We start from the raw sequence: 14303 nt of genomic DNA, 5'->3' as shown, positions 1-14303 counted from the left end.
ATCTGGTGATTTGATATGTATTGTGACAGGATCCCTCCCCACCCATCTAGTTAATTAGCTTATTGACACATCTGTCACCTCACATATTTATCTTTTTTCTTTTGGTAGAACATTGAAGTTCTATTAGCAAATTGTAATTACACAATATTATCGGTGCTATCAGCTGTACTCACCATGTTTTATATTAGATCCTCAGACCTTATTCATTAATAGCTGAAAGTTTGTACCCTTTTACCAACTTCTCCCGATTTCCCCCAGCCCTTGACAACTGCTTTTCTACTCTCTGTTTCTATGAGTTCAACTTTTTTTTTTTTTTTCACTTGTAAGTGATACCATGCAGTCTTTTTCTTTTCCTTTTTGGCTTATTTCACTTAGCAGAATGCTTTCAAAGTCCATCTATGTTGTTGCAAATAACAAGATTTTCTTCTTTCTCATAGCTGAATAATATCCCATTGTGTATTTATACCATATCTTTACCCATTCATCTGCTGATGGCCACTTAGGTTGCTTCCATATTGTGAACAATGCCACGGTAAATATAGAGATGAAGACACCTCTTCAAGATCCTAATTTCATTTCCTTTAGTATTATACCCAGTAGTGGGACTGCTGAATAGTATGGTAGCTCTATTTCTAATTTTTTGAAGAAACTCCATACTGTTTTTGTTTTTTTTTTTTCAAGATTTTATGTATTTGTTTTGAGAGAAAGAGCTCAGATGAGCCAGGTATTGGGGGCAGAAGCAAGGAGAGAAAGAATCCCAAGCAGACTCCCTGCTGAGCGTAGAGCTGGACATGGGCTCAATCTCACAATGGGGAGATCATGACCTGAGCTGAAATCAAGAGTTGGGTGCTTAACCGACTGAGTCCCCCAGGCACTCCCCTCCATACTGTTTTCCATAGCAGCTGCACCAATTTACAGTCCTACCAACAGTGCACTAGGGTTCCCTTTTTTCCCCCACATCCTCACCAACACTTGTCACCTCTTGTCTTTTTGATGATAGCCATCCCAGCAGGTGTGAGGTAACATCTCATTGTGATTTTGATTTACATTTCCTTGATGATTAGTGATGTTGAGCACCTTTTCATGAACTCTTTGGCCATTTGTATGTCTTCTCTGGAAGATGGCTGTTCAGTTGCTCTGCCCATTTTTTAACTGGATTGAGCTTTTTGTTTATTTGGTTGTGGTTTTTTTTGTTTTTTTGTTTTTCTCCTGAGCTATATGAGTTCTTTATATATTTTGGACTTTTAGTCCTTATCAGATACATGACTTGCGCATATTTTCTCCCATTCTGTGGTTGTTTTTTCATTTTGCTGATGATTTAAGCACAGGTATTTAAATGGAGAAAATTGCTTCTTTCTGTTTGTGCGTTAAGCATATTCTAAAGGAGTAATATAGTGTGGGTATTTTGACGTCCACCCCGAGTACATCGGAGAAGCCTCACCTACACCATCTGTGTTTAAACACATTCCTACTCCTGCCAACTCAGTCTTTAGGATGAACTACAGTAAACATATATCTCAGACTTTTCTAAAACATTTCCAGTTTCATATATTTTGCCCCAATGAGTTCATAGCCAAGGATTTCCAGTACTTCATGGCCTGTTGTTCCTCCTCCATACTTCATTTCACAGAAGGAAACAGCAGAAAATCTTTACATGAATTTTTTTTTCTTTGTTTCGTTGTTTTTTTCCCCATAGCTTTGAAACCATGGTGCTCGCCGGGGCCCATAGACCTCTGTTCCCTCTCCTAGTAGCACCCAGTGGACTCCTGTTGGAACTGGGTTAACTACAAAAAGGAGTTACTTCAGCATTGTCTTATCCTGTATTGACTGTTAAGATCAATGTGTTTCTTTCTGTATTTCCTTCTGTCTTTCTGTATTTCTCTCAAAAGTAAATCTGATAATAGTGGCTGCCATTTTTAAAAAAAATACAAATAGGGTTTGTGCACCTTTAAAAAATGAGAGTGTAGTATAATTTTAATGCACAGAGTTTAGATGATTTTCATGTGATATTATTTACTTTGCTAGAGTGGTAAGGGTCTCTTAAACAGAGAGAGCAAGGGGGGAAAGTTTTTTTGTTGTTTTTAAACCAATTTTATTTTACGTAAGCTGTTAAAAGTGTACCTAATACCAAAATCACCTATTACTGAAATGCCTGAGGAAAGAATTTATTGCTTGTATACCCAGTTATTTTCAGAGTTACAATTTAGCTTTTGTACTAATGACTTTTCCTATTATAAATAGGTCTTTGACAAAAATGTGTCACCCCCATTTCATAACTTGTTAATAATGGTCAAGCACTTGAAAATGAGAAACTGATCACGCCCCAGTTGGAGGGTTTTGTTGACCGATGTTAGTGGTCATTCCAGTAGTCTTAGCGACTCTTTAATCTCTCTTCCTCTGTCTTTCAGCAGTCCAGTGTAGCAGAGTATCCTCCAGCGGATGGGTATGCATTCCATAACATGTACGCAAGAGGGCCCCATCTGGACCAAGGGGAAGCGGCTGTGGCTTTTAAGCCAACTCCTAATCGCCACATAGATAGGTAACATTTCACGGGCACCATTTGGAGAGCTGCGGATAACGGTCTCTGATTTAGTGCACATAAAGGTCCCGGCGTCTGCATTGTCACTACTTCTTTAAACTTCCCGTCTGTTAATTGTTTGATGGAGTTTCAGTTGTTCCTTTATAGAATTGGCTTTGATAAACAAAGCCTCTAGTTTATAATTCTTACTGGAAAACCTCCAGCCTATAACTCTAATTTAGTGCAAATGCCTTTGGATGACTTTCCCTTTTTAAAAAGATGCTCTGACAAAAACTGTGAATTAAGAAGAAAGAATTGTTTTGAAACTCTCCATTAGTTAATACCAGATGGTCTCTAAGGATCTTTCTAGCTCTGTAACTTTTAAAGGAAACAATTTCCATCTTTCTCTCCCCCCAACAAAAACAAACCTTTCTTTAGATAGAACTATTTCAAAGTATAAACTAGATATTTAGAAGGAATCAGTGCCTTATTTGCCATTCTTGCCATTTCATCATATTATATTGTATTTTCACTTTCCAGTTTTATATTTCATTTATTTTCCCATAGTTTCACTCTTGAAAAAAATTCAGTATGGGCAAGGCTGGAGAATTGAGATGGGAGAGAAGTAAAGGCAAAAAAGAGTAGGTTCACTTCTTCAGTCTCGTTTTCCAGCCTCTGCGAATGAGGCTGACATTGTGGCCAACCCGTCTACAAAAGAGAAAGAAAAGGAAGTGAAAAAAATATGGGAGAATGGTCATTCAGATGAAGTGGGGTAGAGACAAAGCCTCGCCAACTCATGAGTGTTGTATTCCTTTTCCTTCTTCTCACTATATTTTTTTTCTTAATAGAATCTAAAGAAGATGGAATTTAAAATGTTTGATTTTTTAGGAATGATAACAGAGGTAGTACTTAAGTAATTGGTGTGGAAATTTTACAGATATTACTCTAAGGACACCAGTAACATATTATATTGAGTATAAAGTCAGCAATGAATAATACATTTTGAAAATGCCAACATATGAAATAAGTTTTAATTATAGATTCAATTTTTAGTAGCTAATACGTGAAAATTATTTTTGAAGTTTAAAAATTATTTCATTGAAATTCTTCTTGACTAACTTCTTACTCATCCTAATATTTTCTTTTCCCTTTTTTGGAATTTGCTTTTATAATAACTTTTATTACCCTAAACTCTGTTACATTCCTGGAACTCAGTAAATGCCATGCGAAGTAGTCACTCTTCAGTGAACCTTACCACGCTGTTAGGTAAACCACCTGTTGAATTTAGAGCCCTCACCTTTGACGGATTATAGGTTACTGCTCTCCAAAAGCAGTTTGTGTTTTAGAGATGTCTCGGATCATTGCCGCCTCCAGGTCTGCTCTCTATCAAGTGCATATTTATTACTCCAAAACCATATGTTTTGATACATTACAGATCTCTTAAGAAACTTTCATATATATGAAAAATTACAAAGTATGATTTTCAGATTGATTACTATGGTGAATATCATAGCTAAATTTAATCTGTAGAGAACAAGAAACTAAACTATGGAGATTCGTACATTCTAAAGCACTTTACAAAGTGCATGCTAGGCAGTCACCTCTGAGACACTCGAGATAACAAAGACTTCAAGAAATAGAGCGTACTTTTCTTTTTGACTCGCTGGTTCAGAGACACAGTGGCAGAGAGTTATTCTACCTTTTGTTATAGTATACTCAGCTCTCTATTAATAGTGATTGTTTTCTAGATGATGGGAGGGGAGAACTTGAGGGAAGAAAGATAGGACTGAAATTACTGCTTTTCTGACTTTTGAAGTGGTTGAATTTTTTTATGCCCCCCCAAATGAAATCTAAGTAGAATGTAAACATGTAACCTAGGGAATAGGAGTGGGAAGTCCATGGAACATTTTTAAAATTATTATTTTTTTATTATTATTATACAGTAATTATTTGGCTATAATGTTACTTTTCTCACTTTTTCTAATTTTTTAATATATCAAAAATGGCCAGTTGATAGCATAGCTTACGGGTCATCTTTTTCATTGTCCCTTAACTCTTCTGGAGTTGCTAAGAGGTTGCAGATTGCCTGTGATGACATGATACATTGTGTTCACAATCGTCATGCTGGCCCTGCTGGGACTCAGTATTCCAGAGGACCCTGGTGGGCCACTTGACAGGGACAATGAACAAACATCTTTAGTTCCTTTCTGCTTTTTCTCTTGTAAAAATGAGTAAGGAAATGTCGAAAGGTAAACAAAGGAGAAGAGGGAGTAAAGTTAATAAAAAACAGTTAAAGTTATTATTGAAATGAATAAAATATTATCAGGACATTATTGATATTAATGGTCATTTAATGATTAAAGGAAGTATTTGGTTCTTTAAGAAAGTTTTCTTTTTAAAAAAACATAGGACTCTTGGATCTATTCTTACCATTAAAATAAGTTTATAGGGAATTAATTAATTAATTAGGAAGTGCTATTAGTCTTGCTTAATCTGTACCTTTCCTTGCATTTTACGAACTAAACAAAGCTTTCCTAAAAATTGACACTTAGTCATAATTTTTAAATATGAATTGAAGACATTGCTTGAGTTAGTGAAATCAACATATAATTTAAATTACCACCATGGAGATTATCTTCAGTCTCCTTTAATTTTATAAAAAATGCTAACAGTGATCTTTGTCCTAGTTCCTCCATGGTAGAAATGCTAATTAACAAAGCAATACCCCAGTATATTTCATGGACAAGGAGTTCATAGATTTGCATTCTAGTTTCGGCTTAGTACCCACTAACCTTGTGATTTTGCATTATTTATTTTTGCCCTTGCCATAGTTCGCTCATTTTAGTAGTAAGACACCGAAGTTTTTTTTAGTTCTCATATTCTATGAAATGTGATAAGCTAAACTACTCTTGAAATAATTTGTCAGAATATTTTCTGGTAGGAATTAGCTTGCCTTAATGTTTTACTTCTGTTTTCAGCCTTTAGGAAGAGCTAGCTGAATGATAATTTCTCTTTCTTTTTATAGAAATTATGATCCACTCAAAGCACAGCCCAAGAAATATGCCAAATCCAAGTACGACTTCGTGGCAAGGAACAACAGTGAGCTCTCAGTTCTAAAGGATGATATTTTAGAGGTAATAGGATTTTACCTTTTTTATACTCTTAATAAAATGGATTTATTGTATTCCTCTTTTGATGTATATCTGAACCTTCCTCAAAGAAATGCTGAGGTCAAGAAATTATTCTTCAGTGTTATTTTATTTTATCAAGGATGAAAGTATATTATAGGTGCCTGGATCTATTTAGGAGGGGAGCTGCTTTATTTTTTGTTTGTTGGCTTTTTCTGGGGGAGGGGGTGGAGGACAGAGGTTGGATTTCTTGTCTTACTTTGTCCTCCTTTCCAAGCAAGTCATCTTAGTCATCTATAAGTACTTCAGATAATGCAAATAGTTAAACATTCTTGGTAGGTAATGAGGACCTCAGGAAATGATCGCGGTGGTTCCATACCTGTCCTATACTAGTGATTATTAGTGTAACTCCTGGAAATCATTCAACCCACAATATGTTGATAGTAAGTCCGTTTATTAGAAGTGAAAAGAGTTTCTTGAATTTCTTCCATAGATTGGTTTTGGTATGGAATGATGCCTTTATCTTTTTGCATGATGACAGATCCTGGATGATAGGAAGCAATGGTGGAAGGTTCGAAATGCGAGTGGAGACTCTGGATTTGTGCCAAATAACATTTTGGATATTGTGAGACCTCCAGAGTCAGGATTAGGGCGTGCTGATCCACCTTACACACATACCATACAGGTACTTATGATTTTTTAGCAAAAATTTAACTTTTATAAACTTTCAAATTCATCACTTTTCAGTGGGATTTTAATACCTGTTGTGTATTAATCATTTTGGGACTTAATTTGCTGTATAATTTGTATAGTTTTTTTGTAGGGTACTTGAGGGGCAGTGGTGAGAGATATAGGGAAGAATTATATATATATTTTTTTCTGATTTATTTCTTCAGAAAATTGCTCAAAATATTTGCCAGTAAGTGACTGTTTCTCTGAATGCTATTTTCCCCCCACCCTACAATGCTTCTGACATGTGGAGAGTAGTATTTATGCCTCTTCACTCTTGCCCAGAGCCTTCCTATCCAGGAGCTCCCTCCTGATAGAGGGTGGGACTGTGACAGTGGCTGGAGTATCCAGCAGCCCATCTCTACCATCCTTTGCCCTCATTCTCTTAAATGTTCCACCACTGACTAACCTTGAACTTGCACTCTTCTCACCTGACACTAACACATGCGTCTTCCTATCTTGATTTTATGATTAAAATACACTTATGATATAGGGTAGGTAGTTCAGGCTCTCTCTCCTTGATCCTAAATAAGTTTTGAGTGACACACTACATTTTTAGGACTCTGGTGACCCTGGGTATCTCTTTCACCCCAACTTCTGAACTCACTCACTGTTAAACCCTGGGGATTTTCGACCTGTGACAGGATCTCTGGAGTCTGCTCTGCTAGCAGAGGCCGAATGGAGGGACCAGCTCCTGCACAGCCTGTGAAGCTGTGGTGGCTTCTATATCATGCCCCCAGCAAGAATTATTTTAATTCTCAGAATCTTGAGCAACAGATCACAACTGACCCCATAAGAACATCATAGATTTGAGTAGAAGCTACATAGAATAAATACACAGTTAATTTTCGTGCCAGGTCTAGGCTCAGTAAGACACAGATTGTCCAAACCTAGAATTGCAATCATACTCCTACTGCCACGACCTTTCACTTAGTTACTTTTGGCTCCTCATGGCATTCGAGTAGAGCGCGGGTCCTGTACTTATCTAGTGGGACTTTTGGCCTCATTAGAATTCAAGAGTCAAGCAAACTTTGAAAATAAAGAATTCGTGTACAATTTACGTATCCTGATAAAGTGATATCTGTGGAAACTCTGTTTGCTGTGCTTGTTTTGGCTGGTCCGATGTGTGTATGTATTATGTGCTTAATTAATGTTCATCATTTGTCATTAGCTGTTGATGCCAAAGAAGGAGTTTGAGTTATTCAAGGTACGGTCTGCTCCATTTCCTGTGGATTTTTGAAGTGCATTTTCTAACTTAGTCTGAATACCTTTTTCTTTCCTAAATTCTTTTCTGATTTTGAGATGTGGTTACCTGACATAACTTAGGCTCCTGCCTGGTTTATAAATGCCAGTTCTTTACATTCTTTCCTGTAGAGATTTAGACCAAATGCCGTAAACAGTGTGAAAGAGTGTGTACCTAAAATGGTGAAACAGTGTATACCCTTCGAACATCTGGAATGTTTTTAGCAATTAGCTTGTGAGAATCTATAAGAAACACTGTTCACAAACAAGATCCCTAGATGCTGCCTATGAACAGGAGCCAAGGTTTATATTTTTGAGTTAAAAAACAATTATTCAAGTTTGTGTGTGGGCTCTGTGTGTGTGTGTGTACTGGTGCTAAGAATAAGCAAATCTGATACAATCCCTAAAACTTGCAAATAATATCAATTTTAAGTCTTTTCTCCTGCCTGAGATTTCCTAATGAATTTAACCTCTTTTACCTTTGCCTGTTTACGTGCAGTCTTGTCTTTATCTTCAATTCTGACTCTTGGCCTGAGCTATCAGTTTACATTTGTTTAATGGTTGCTTCTGTTTAAAACGGAAACAAAACTATTAATACATATCCTAGGTAAGTAGAGTCCTTTTTGAGAGCATAAAATCTATCCCTCTTTTCTTGAACAGAGCCTCATCTTATATTTTTGTCAACTTTGGCACAACCGAGAAATTTTTTAAGTGCTCACAAGTTTCAGGGATTTGTTTTGCTACTTTATGTAAATAGAAATGTGTGTGGTTATTCCCTGTTTGGGCTGTTTCCTTTTGAACTTTTCAACACTATCTGACAGTCTTCTAAAAATTCCTGGATGCAGCTCTGAATACAGTGATGCATGTAGAAATCTTATAGAAGCTGTGTGTGTGTGTGTGTGTGTGTTTGTGAGTTTAGGTTAAGAGCCCTACTTTTAAAAGGTTTTATTAAAAACAGTTTCTTTTCTAACAGCTCCTGAAAACTTTGGGCTGAGCCCAACAAAACCACCAAAATCTTGTAAAGTGTTAATAAGTAGGCTTGACAATCTGCTATCTGGCATAAATCCTACTCTAAAAGAATTCCTCTTCTCAAGGCATTTGTAACAAACACACACAGAATGACTAAAGTAAGCTGGAAAAGAAGAGCATCCTTAGAAATATATGCCAGTCATTTTCTATCTGTAATAACAGTGTTATCAGTCACCTTTACCTAAAATATCTAAAGAAAAACTCTGTGGCTTATTTCGAAATGATAATAAAGGTACCACCGTAAGTGTAGATTGCAGTGACCCTAACCCCCTAGGCTTACAGAACTCCACTGGATTACAGACACACCAGAAGCAATTCTCTCTTATTTATTGCTTCATTCATTCACCTCCCAAATATTTATTGAGTGCCAGGAGCTTGCATTTGATGAAAAGGAAGACAGAAAGCCTAGCACCGAGCACATCCTCCGTAAAAGCCTGCCGTCTGGAATCGGAACCTCCAACCGTCTGCCAGGCTTTGCTCCTTTGTGCTTAGAGTATTACGAGCAGTGACCCTCTCTCCCCTCAGAAATGGATGACACACTTTCCCCCTGGTATCTTCTATTCACTGAGATCAAAATTTTGAAGGGATTTAAAGAAACCACGTCTTGCAAAAACGTTTTAGATCCCTGTACTGTGCTGCAGAAAGATACGTAGTGATGGATTGCTTTAGCTCCGTTCACATCCACAGACAGCAATGGTATTACCTCCAAAGTAGAGACGGCCAGTGGTCAGTGCTCATGCTATGGGCCAGGCATTGCTTAAGGACTTCACCAGTATTCGTTTAATTCCCACAGCAAGTCTTATGAAGCCAGGTACATTTTATATATGAAGAAACTAGGGTATGAAAAAGTAAGTCATCTGCAGTTAGACAGCTGCGAGAAGCCCGAACTGGGACCCCGAACTCTGGATTCAGAGCCCGTGGGGAGTCAGGCTTAGAAAAGATTGTTTTCTCATGTTGTATATACATATGGTTTTCACTACACGATTGCTTCAGGAACATTTTCTCAGAACAGCTTTACCATGCATTGTACTGTGACAAAAGTTAATCTGATAGTTACCATCCTCAGAATGGGATTTCTGCCTTACCCATCAATTCCTTGGATTTCATCAGTTCTTTCACTGTTTTCATCATTTAGGAAAATAATCCAAGGTACACAGTTTACTTAGAAAGTCGGCATTTTGTGGATGGTGGGAATAAGGGAGTTAGCTGTAAACTGTTCCCTGGAGCACCTATAAGCCACCAATGTTTTAAAAATGCACAGGGTTATGACTCTTCCTTTTTCACACCCCCGTGTTTCCTATGAAGACTAATGGCGGTCCCTGGGCGGGGGCGCAGGAGCAGCCCTTGCTGTGGTTGTTCACCTAGTGTGGGTTGGAGAGTCTCTTCTGATAGCGGGCATGCTGGCAGCTGGCAGCACAAGTCCGTAGGTGTTGAACTGCCACCTCGTGTCCCTGAGAGTCTGGGTTGTTTAATATCCTCACAGTTGGAGTGATTTTTAACAGCTCTGTAAAGACTGCCATTCCCACCTAATGTGTTTCCCCCATGGGTTCCACAAAATTTTAAAAATAAAAAGGAGGGAGGTCATGAAGAATTTATGAAAGATAGGGAACATGAAAAAAAGATTTAATGAAGCCACAGGGAAAAGGAAGTGGGTGCTTGTGAGAGATTGTGGAGAAATGAAGATAAATGACATACCTGTTGATAAAAACTGTGTTGTAGAGCATTCTAGGACTTGGTTGTAGTTTAGCTGGGCAACAGGTCGATATCCAGGGTGCTTTCTCCCCATCTGGAATCTACTTGCCACGTAAAGTTTCCTGATATTTCTTTTTTTTTTTTTTTTAAGATTTTATTTATTTATTTATTTGACAGAGACAGCCAGTGAGAGAGGGAACACAAGCAGGGGGAGTGGGAGAGGAAGAAGCAGGCTCCCAGGGGAGGAGCCTGATGTGGGGCTCGATCCCAGAACGCCGGGATCACGCCCTGAGCCGAAGGCAGACGTTCAACGACTGTGCCACCCAGGCGCCCCCCTGATATTTCTTTTGACTTGATTGCCAGACCTCTGGCACTGTGACTGTTCACAGTACCTTTTTGCCCACGTAGACTCTCTTGCTCTATGAGAACAGAAACTAACCCCTCCCTGCTGTTATTTCTGGTGCACTCAAAGGCTTCACTGAAGACGTCTTTCATTTATCATTAATTATTAAGTCTGTGCACTTATTAAATATTGTAGCTACTCTTACCTGCCAAGGAACAAATAATTACGATTATCTGGTCATTACGGTCCTGTGAATTAAACAGAAAGTTTCCCGTCTTTGTTTCCTAGGAAGAGATACTGCGATAGTGCGGAAAAGGCCCCAATCTAGATATTGATAGTCCAGGATTCTAGTCCTGGTTCTGTCACTAACTAGCTGCGTGATATTAAAGCATTTTATTTTTCTGTGCTCTAGTTTGCTCAGCTGTGAAATGGAGGGGGTTGACAACTTTCACCATCTCCACAGTCCAGTCTAGATATAAACTTCTGGTATTTTTTTCTATGCATGTTTAAATAGCCCTAAATTAGAAATGGAAATATTTCCCGCGGGTGAGTTTTAAACCACTGGCAGTACTAATTTCACCCCGTGTTATGAATGCTCTGTTTTTCAAGCTCAGTCCAGATAATTCAGATACTGCTAGACAGACAGTGACCATTTTACTAAAGATGTTTTCATATTCATTCCAGCAGACCAGCTTCCTGATAATATTCAGTTTTTTAAAATGTGTTTTTTAAAATTAATCTCAGAACATTCTATTCATCTTTAATTAGAGGCATGGTTTTTAGATAAGGATGCTTTTTACTCTGCCTCATGTGTTGACATTTTCCCAAGTATTTCTTGTAATAATTTGAATAGTCTTCTCCCTCTCCCTCTCTCTCTCTCTCTCTCTCTAGATAGATAGATAGATAGATTGTGTTTTACACTGCTTACAAGTTTAAATCTAAAGCTCACTAAAACACACCATGATATATATTTCCTTTTGTAAAGTCAGCTTTTAAACAGGAATTAGCCTTATATTTAATCTGCTCTAATTGTATTCTTTATAAGCTATCAGAATAAAATGAACCTATCTTAATATTTTAAAAACACAGTACTCTAATATACAAATAGTTACTGAAATACTCCATACTCTTTACACTGTAGCATGATTCTATATAATTCGTTTTCCATGGCTAGAGAAGGATATTGGAAATTATATATTTACAAGCACCTTCACTGGTTGATTTGTGGGCAGGTAATTTTACTGTCAACAACTAATTTGCTCACGCGTTCTGATACTTGATGTGAATTGTATCTGATATTATTATAGTTCCATCTCCTGTGTTAATTTTCTCATTTGATGTGATTTGCTCCATTTTCCTAATAGCAATTACTTGGCGAGCTGTCAGAGGTAACCCACATTTGTTCCCTCATGGCACTTCTTTTTAATATCATTTCTTGGATTCAGTTTCTGAACTTAACACCCTCCAAATGTTCCAGCTGTGCCTTTTTTTTTTTTCCCCACTGCAGAGTTCCAAAGAAACCAAATTTAGAGGAAAAATGTGTAGGTTAAATTTTTAAGAACAGTTTCATTTCATCGGCTTTGTCGGGCTTGCTTGCATAACTTCCCCTCTGGAGCAGTATCTTGCACAAATCAGGAGCTTATCTCTACATAACTTTCTTTAATCCTAGAGAATTTCAGCTTAAGTGGCTAAAGAAAAGTGACTCTTTCTGCCTTAATTATCGATAAGAAAGTAGATTTGCCATGGGGTCTAGTAATTCTGACTCCTTTCAGAGAAACCAAAGACAAAGATTTTTTTTTAAAAACAGAACGTTAAATATATTTCTGGGAGATAAAAGGCAAGAGTTAAGAGGGCGACAGTCCCACAGAAGTTGGTCCATATAGGTGACCAGTCATGCTGGTGTGCTCACCACGGAGGGGTTTAAGGACGTGGGACTTTCAGTGCTAATACTGGGAAAGTCCCGGGCAAACCAGGAAGAGTTTGGTCAAGATGTTGGGGGGGCAGGATTTAGAGCTTCAGCACGTGGTTCGGGAGAGGAGAGTTCAGGGTGTAGTTCCGCTCTGCAAGACTTCCCATATATTGGGGAGCCATCGATTTGGATCCACCCCCAGGCAAAAATGACCACGAGACAAATCATGAAGGCAGGAGCAGTAGCTGGGTGGTAGGTACAGGCGCGTGAAGGAGATTGGGAGGGCCACAGAATAGTGGTTTCAGGAGCCAATACGGGCTCTGGTTCCTCCGCACCAAGAATGACCAGTCAGTTTCCACAGACAAGCTGCCTTGGTTGGGGTTTCAGGTCAGGTTCTAATGATTCGAGGCAACGATTCTCCCCCTTTTCATTCCATGGGTTGAAAACATGAGGCAGGAAGAAAGGACCTAGAAAAGGGGAACATATGCAAGCAAATTCATGACAAGTTTTCATATGGTTTCTCTTTAATCAAATACGTATGTCTTAAGCGCCTTGCTCTGTTTGGTTATACAGCTCAGGTTGCACGATCCAGCAATGCCAGATGGATGAGATGAGGCACGAGATTTGGTGAGCCTGTTTCAGGCTCGATGGGGACAGTCACACACAGCGTAGCCCATTCTTCACAGTATTATTTGATGGATAGCAAAACACTAGCCACTCTGGTTTTTAGGAGCAGGAGATATGAATCACGTCGTGGAGAGCAGGGCTGATAGCATTTTTTGTTTGTTTAAGCTTTAAGAGCAGTAATTTAAACTGACACTTTTGAGATCCTACTGAGAGAATTCACTAACCCTTTATGAAACTACACTCAAAGGATATTCTTGTCGAGGGAACATTGCATGCACATTAATGATAGGACTTTGGTGTGTGCTAAGTATAACATTTTGGTGATATTTGCTGTATTTTGGTTGCTTTTAAATATCTTATTGGCCCAAATATAGGAATATTGTTTTGTGGGAAATAATAATAATGAAACTCTATTATTGAATATATTAGGAATGTTTTTAGGCCTCCAGTGCTGAGAGGGTCAGCAGTCTCTCTTTCTGTCCCGTCTAACTTCATGGAGAGCTCTTATGAATCTTACCCTCTATTCCTCCCCCCCTATTTCCTTCCCCCTTCTGTCCTCCTCTCTCCAGTATCTAGTAGCATTACAGACCCTTCTTTCACTTCTCTTTTCCTGTCTGCTTTATTCCCTTCCCACCTTCTTCACCCCACTGGCTGGTGAGTGGTAGTCTTTCAAGAAAGAGAAGAACCAGGGTTTCTTCCTACACCGGTTTCCACAGGTGTTACGCATTTGCTGTGAAGGCAACTGTGATTTTTGGTTGGTTTTTGTTTGTTTTGTTATGTTTTTAGTAATGATTTAATTTTAAAATGGTGTGTGTGTTGTGTATTTTTATGTTTTTCATCTCTGTGGAAATCGGGGAGGCTTCTTCTAAAATCAATGTCACCTTATATTTGGGCCAATTTAGGAATTAAAAGTAAATACTGTTCTAACCAAAGGACCAGATTACCAAAAGGCCTGCCTCTGCAAGTTTTTTCTGCTAATCTTGAATTTTAGCATAATTAAAATTGTGCCGGTGCAGTATCTAAACTTTGCCTAAATTATAAATCATTGTTCTGTATCTTAGATTCTACCAAAAAACACCAAAAACA

General features: G+C 38.2%; 1 protein-coding gene across 5 annotated transcripts in view; it reads left to right on the top strand.

The window, feature by feature from the left end:
- The window catches only part of EPS8 (EGFR pathway substrate 8, signaling adaptor), a 175387-nt gene that overhangs the window by 148779 nt on the left and 12305 nt on the right, over positions 1–14303 (top strand). For 4 of the 5 annotated variants that reach the window (XM_045781425.2, XM_045781422.2, XM_087855658.1 and 1 more), the window contains 3 exons: positions 2409–2539; positions 5544–5652; positions 6188–6331. In XM_045781425.2, the coding sequence (XP_045637381.1) occupies positions 2409–2539; positions 5544–5652; positions 6188–6331 (384 nt within the window). The remainder of the gene's footprint in view (positions 1–2408; positions 2540–5543; positions 5653–6187; positions 6332–14303) is intronic. The other variant, XM_087855659.1, reaches the window with a different exon arrangement.

Source organism: Ursus americanus, chromosome 25 (assembly GCF_024610735.1).
Source record: "Ursus americanus isolate L20-20 chromosome 25, mUrsAme1.1.p, whole genome shotgun sequence".
In the NCBI taxonomy this organism is placed as follows: Eukaryota; Metazoa; Chordata; class Mammalia; order Carnivora; family Ursidae; genus Ursus; species Ursus americanus.
The sequence above is the reverse complement of the archived record's forward strand: the minus strand, read 5'-3'. Positions and strand labels throughout refer to the sequence as shown.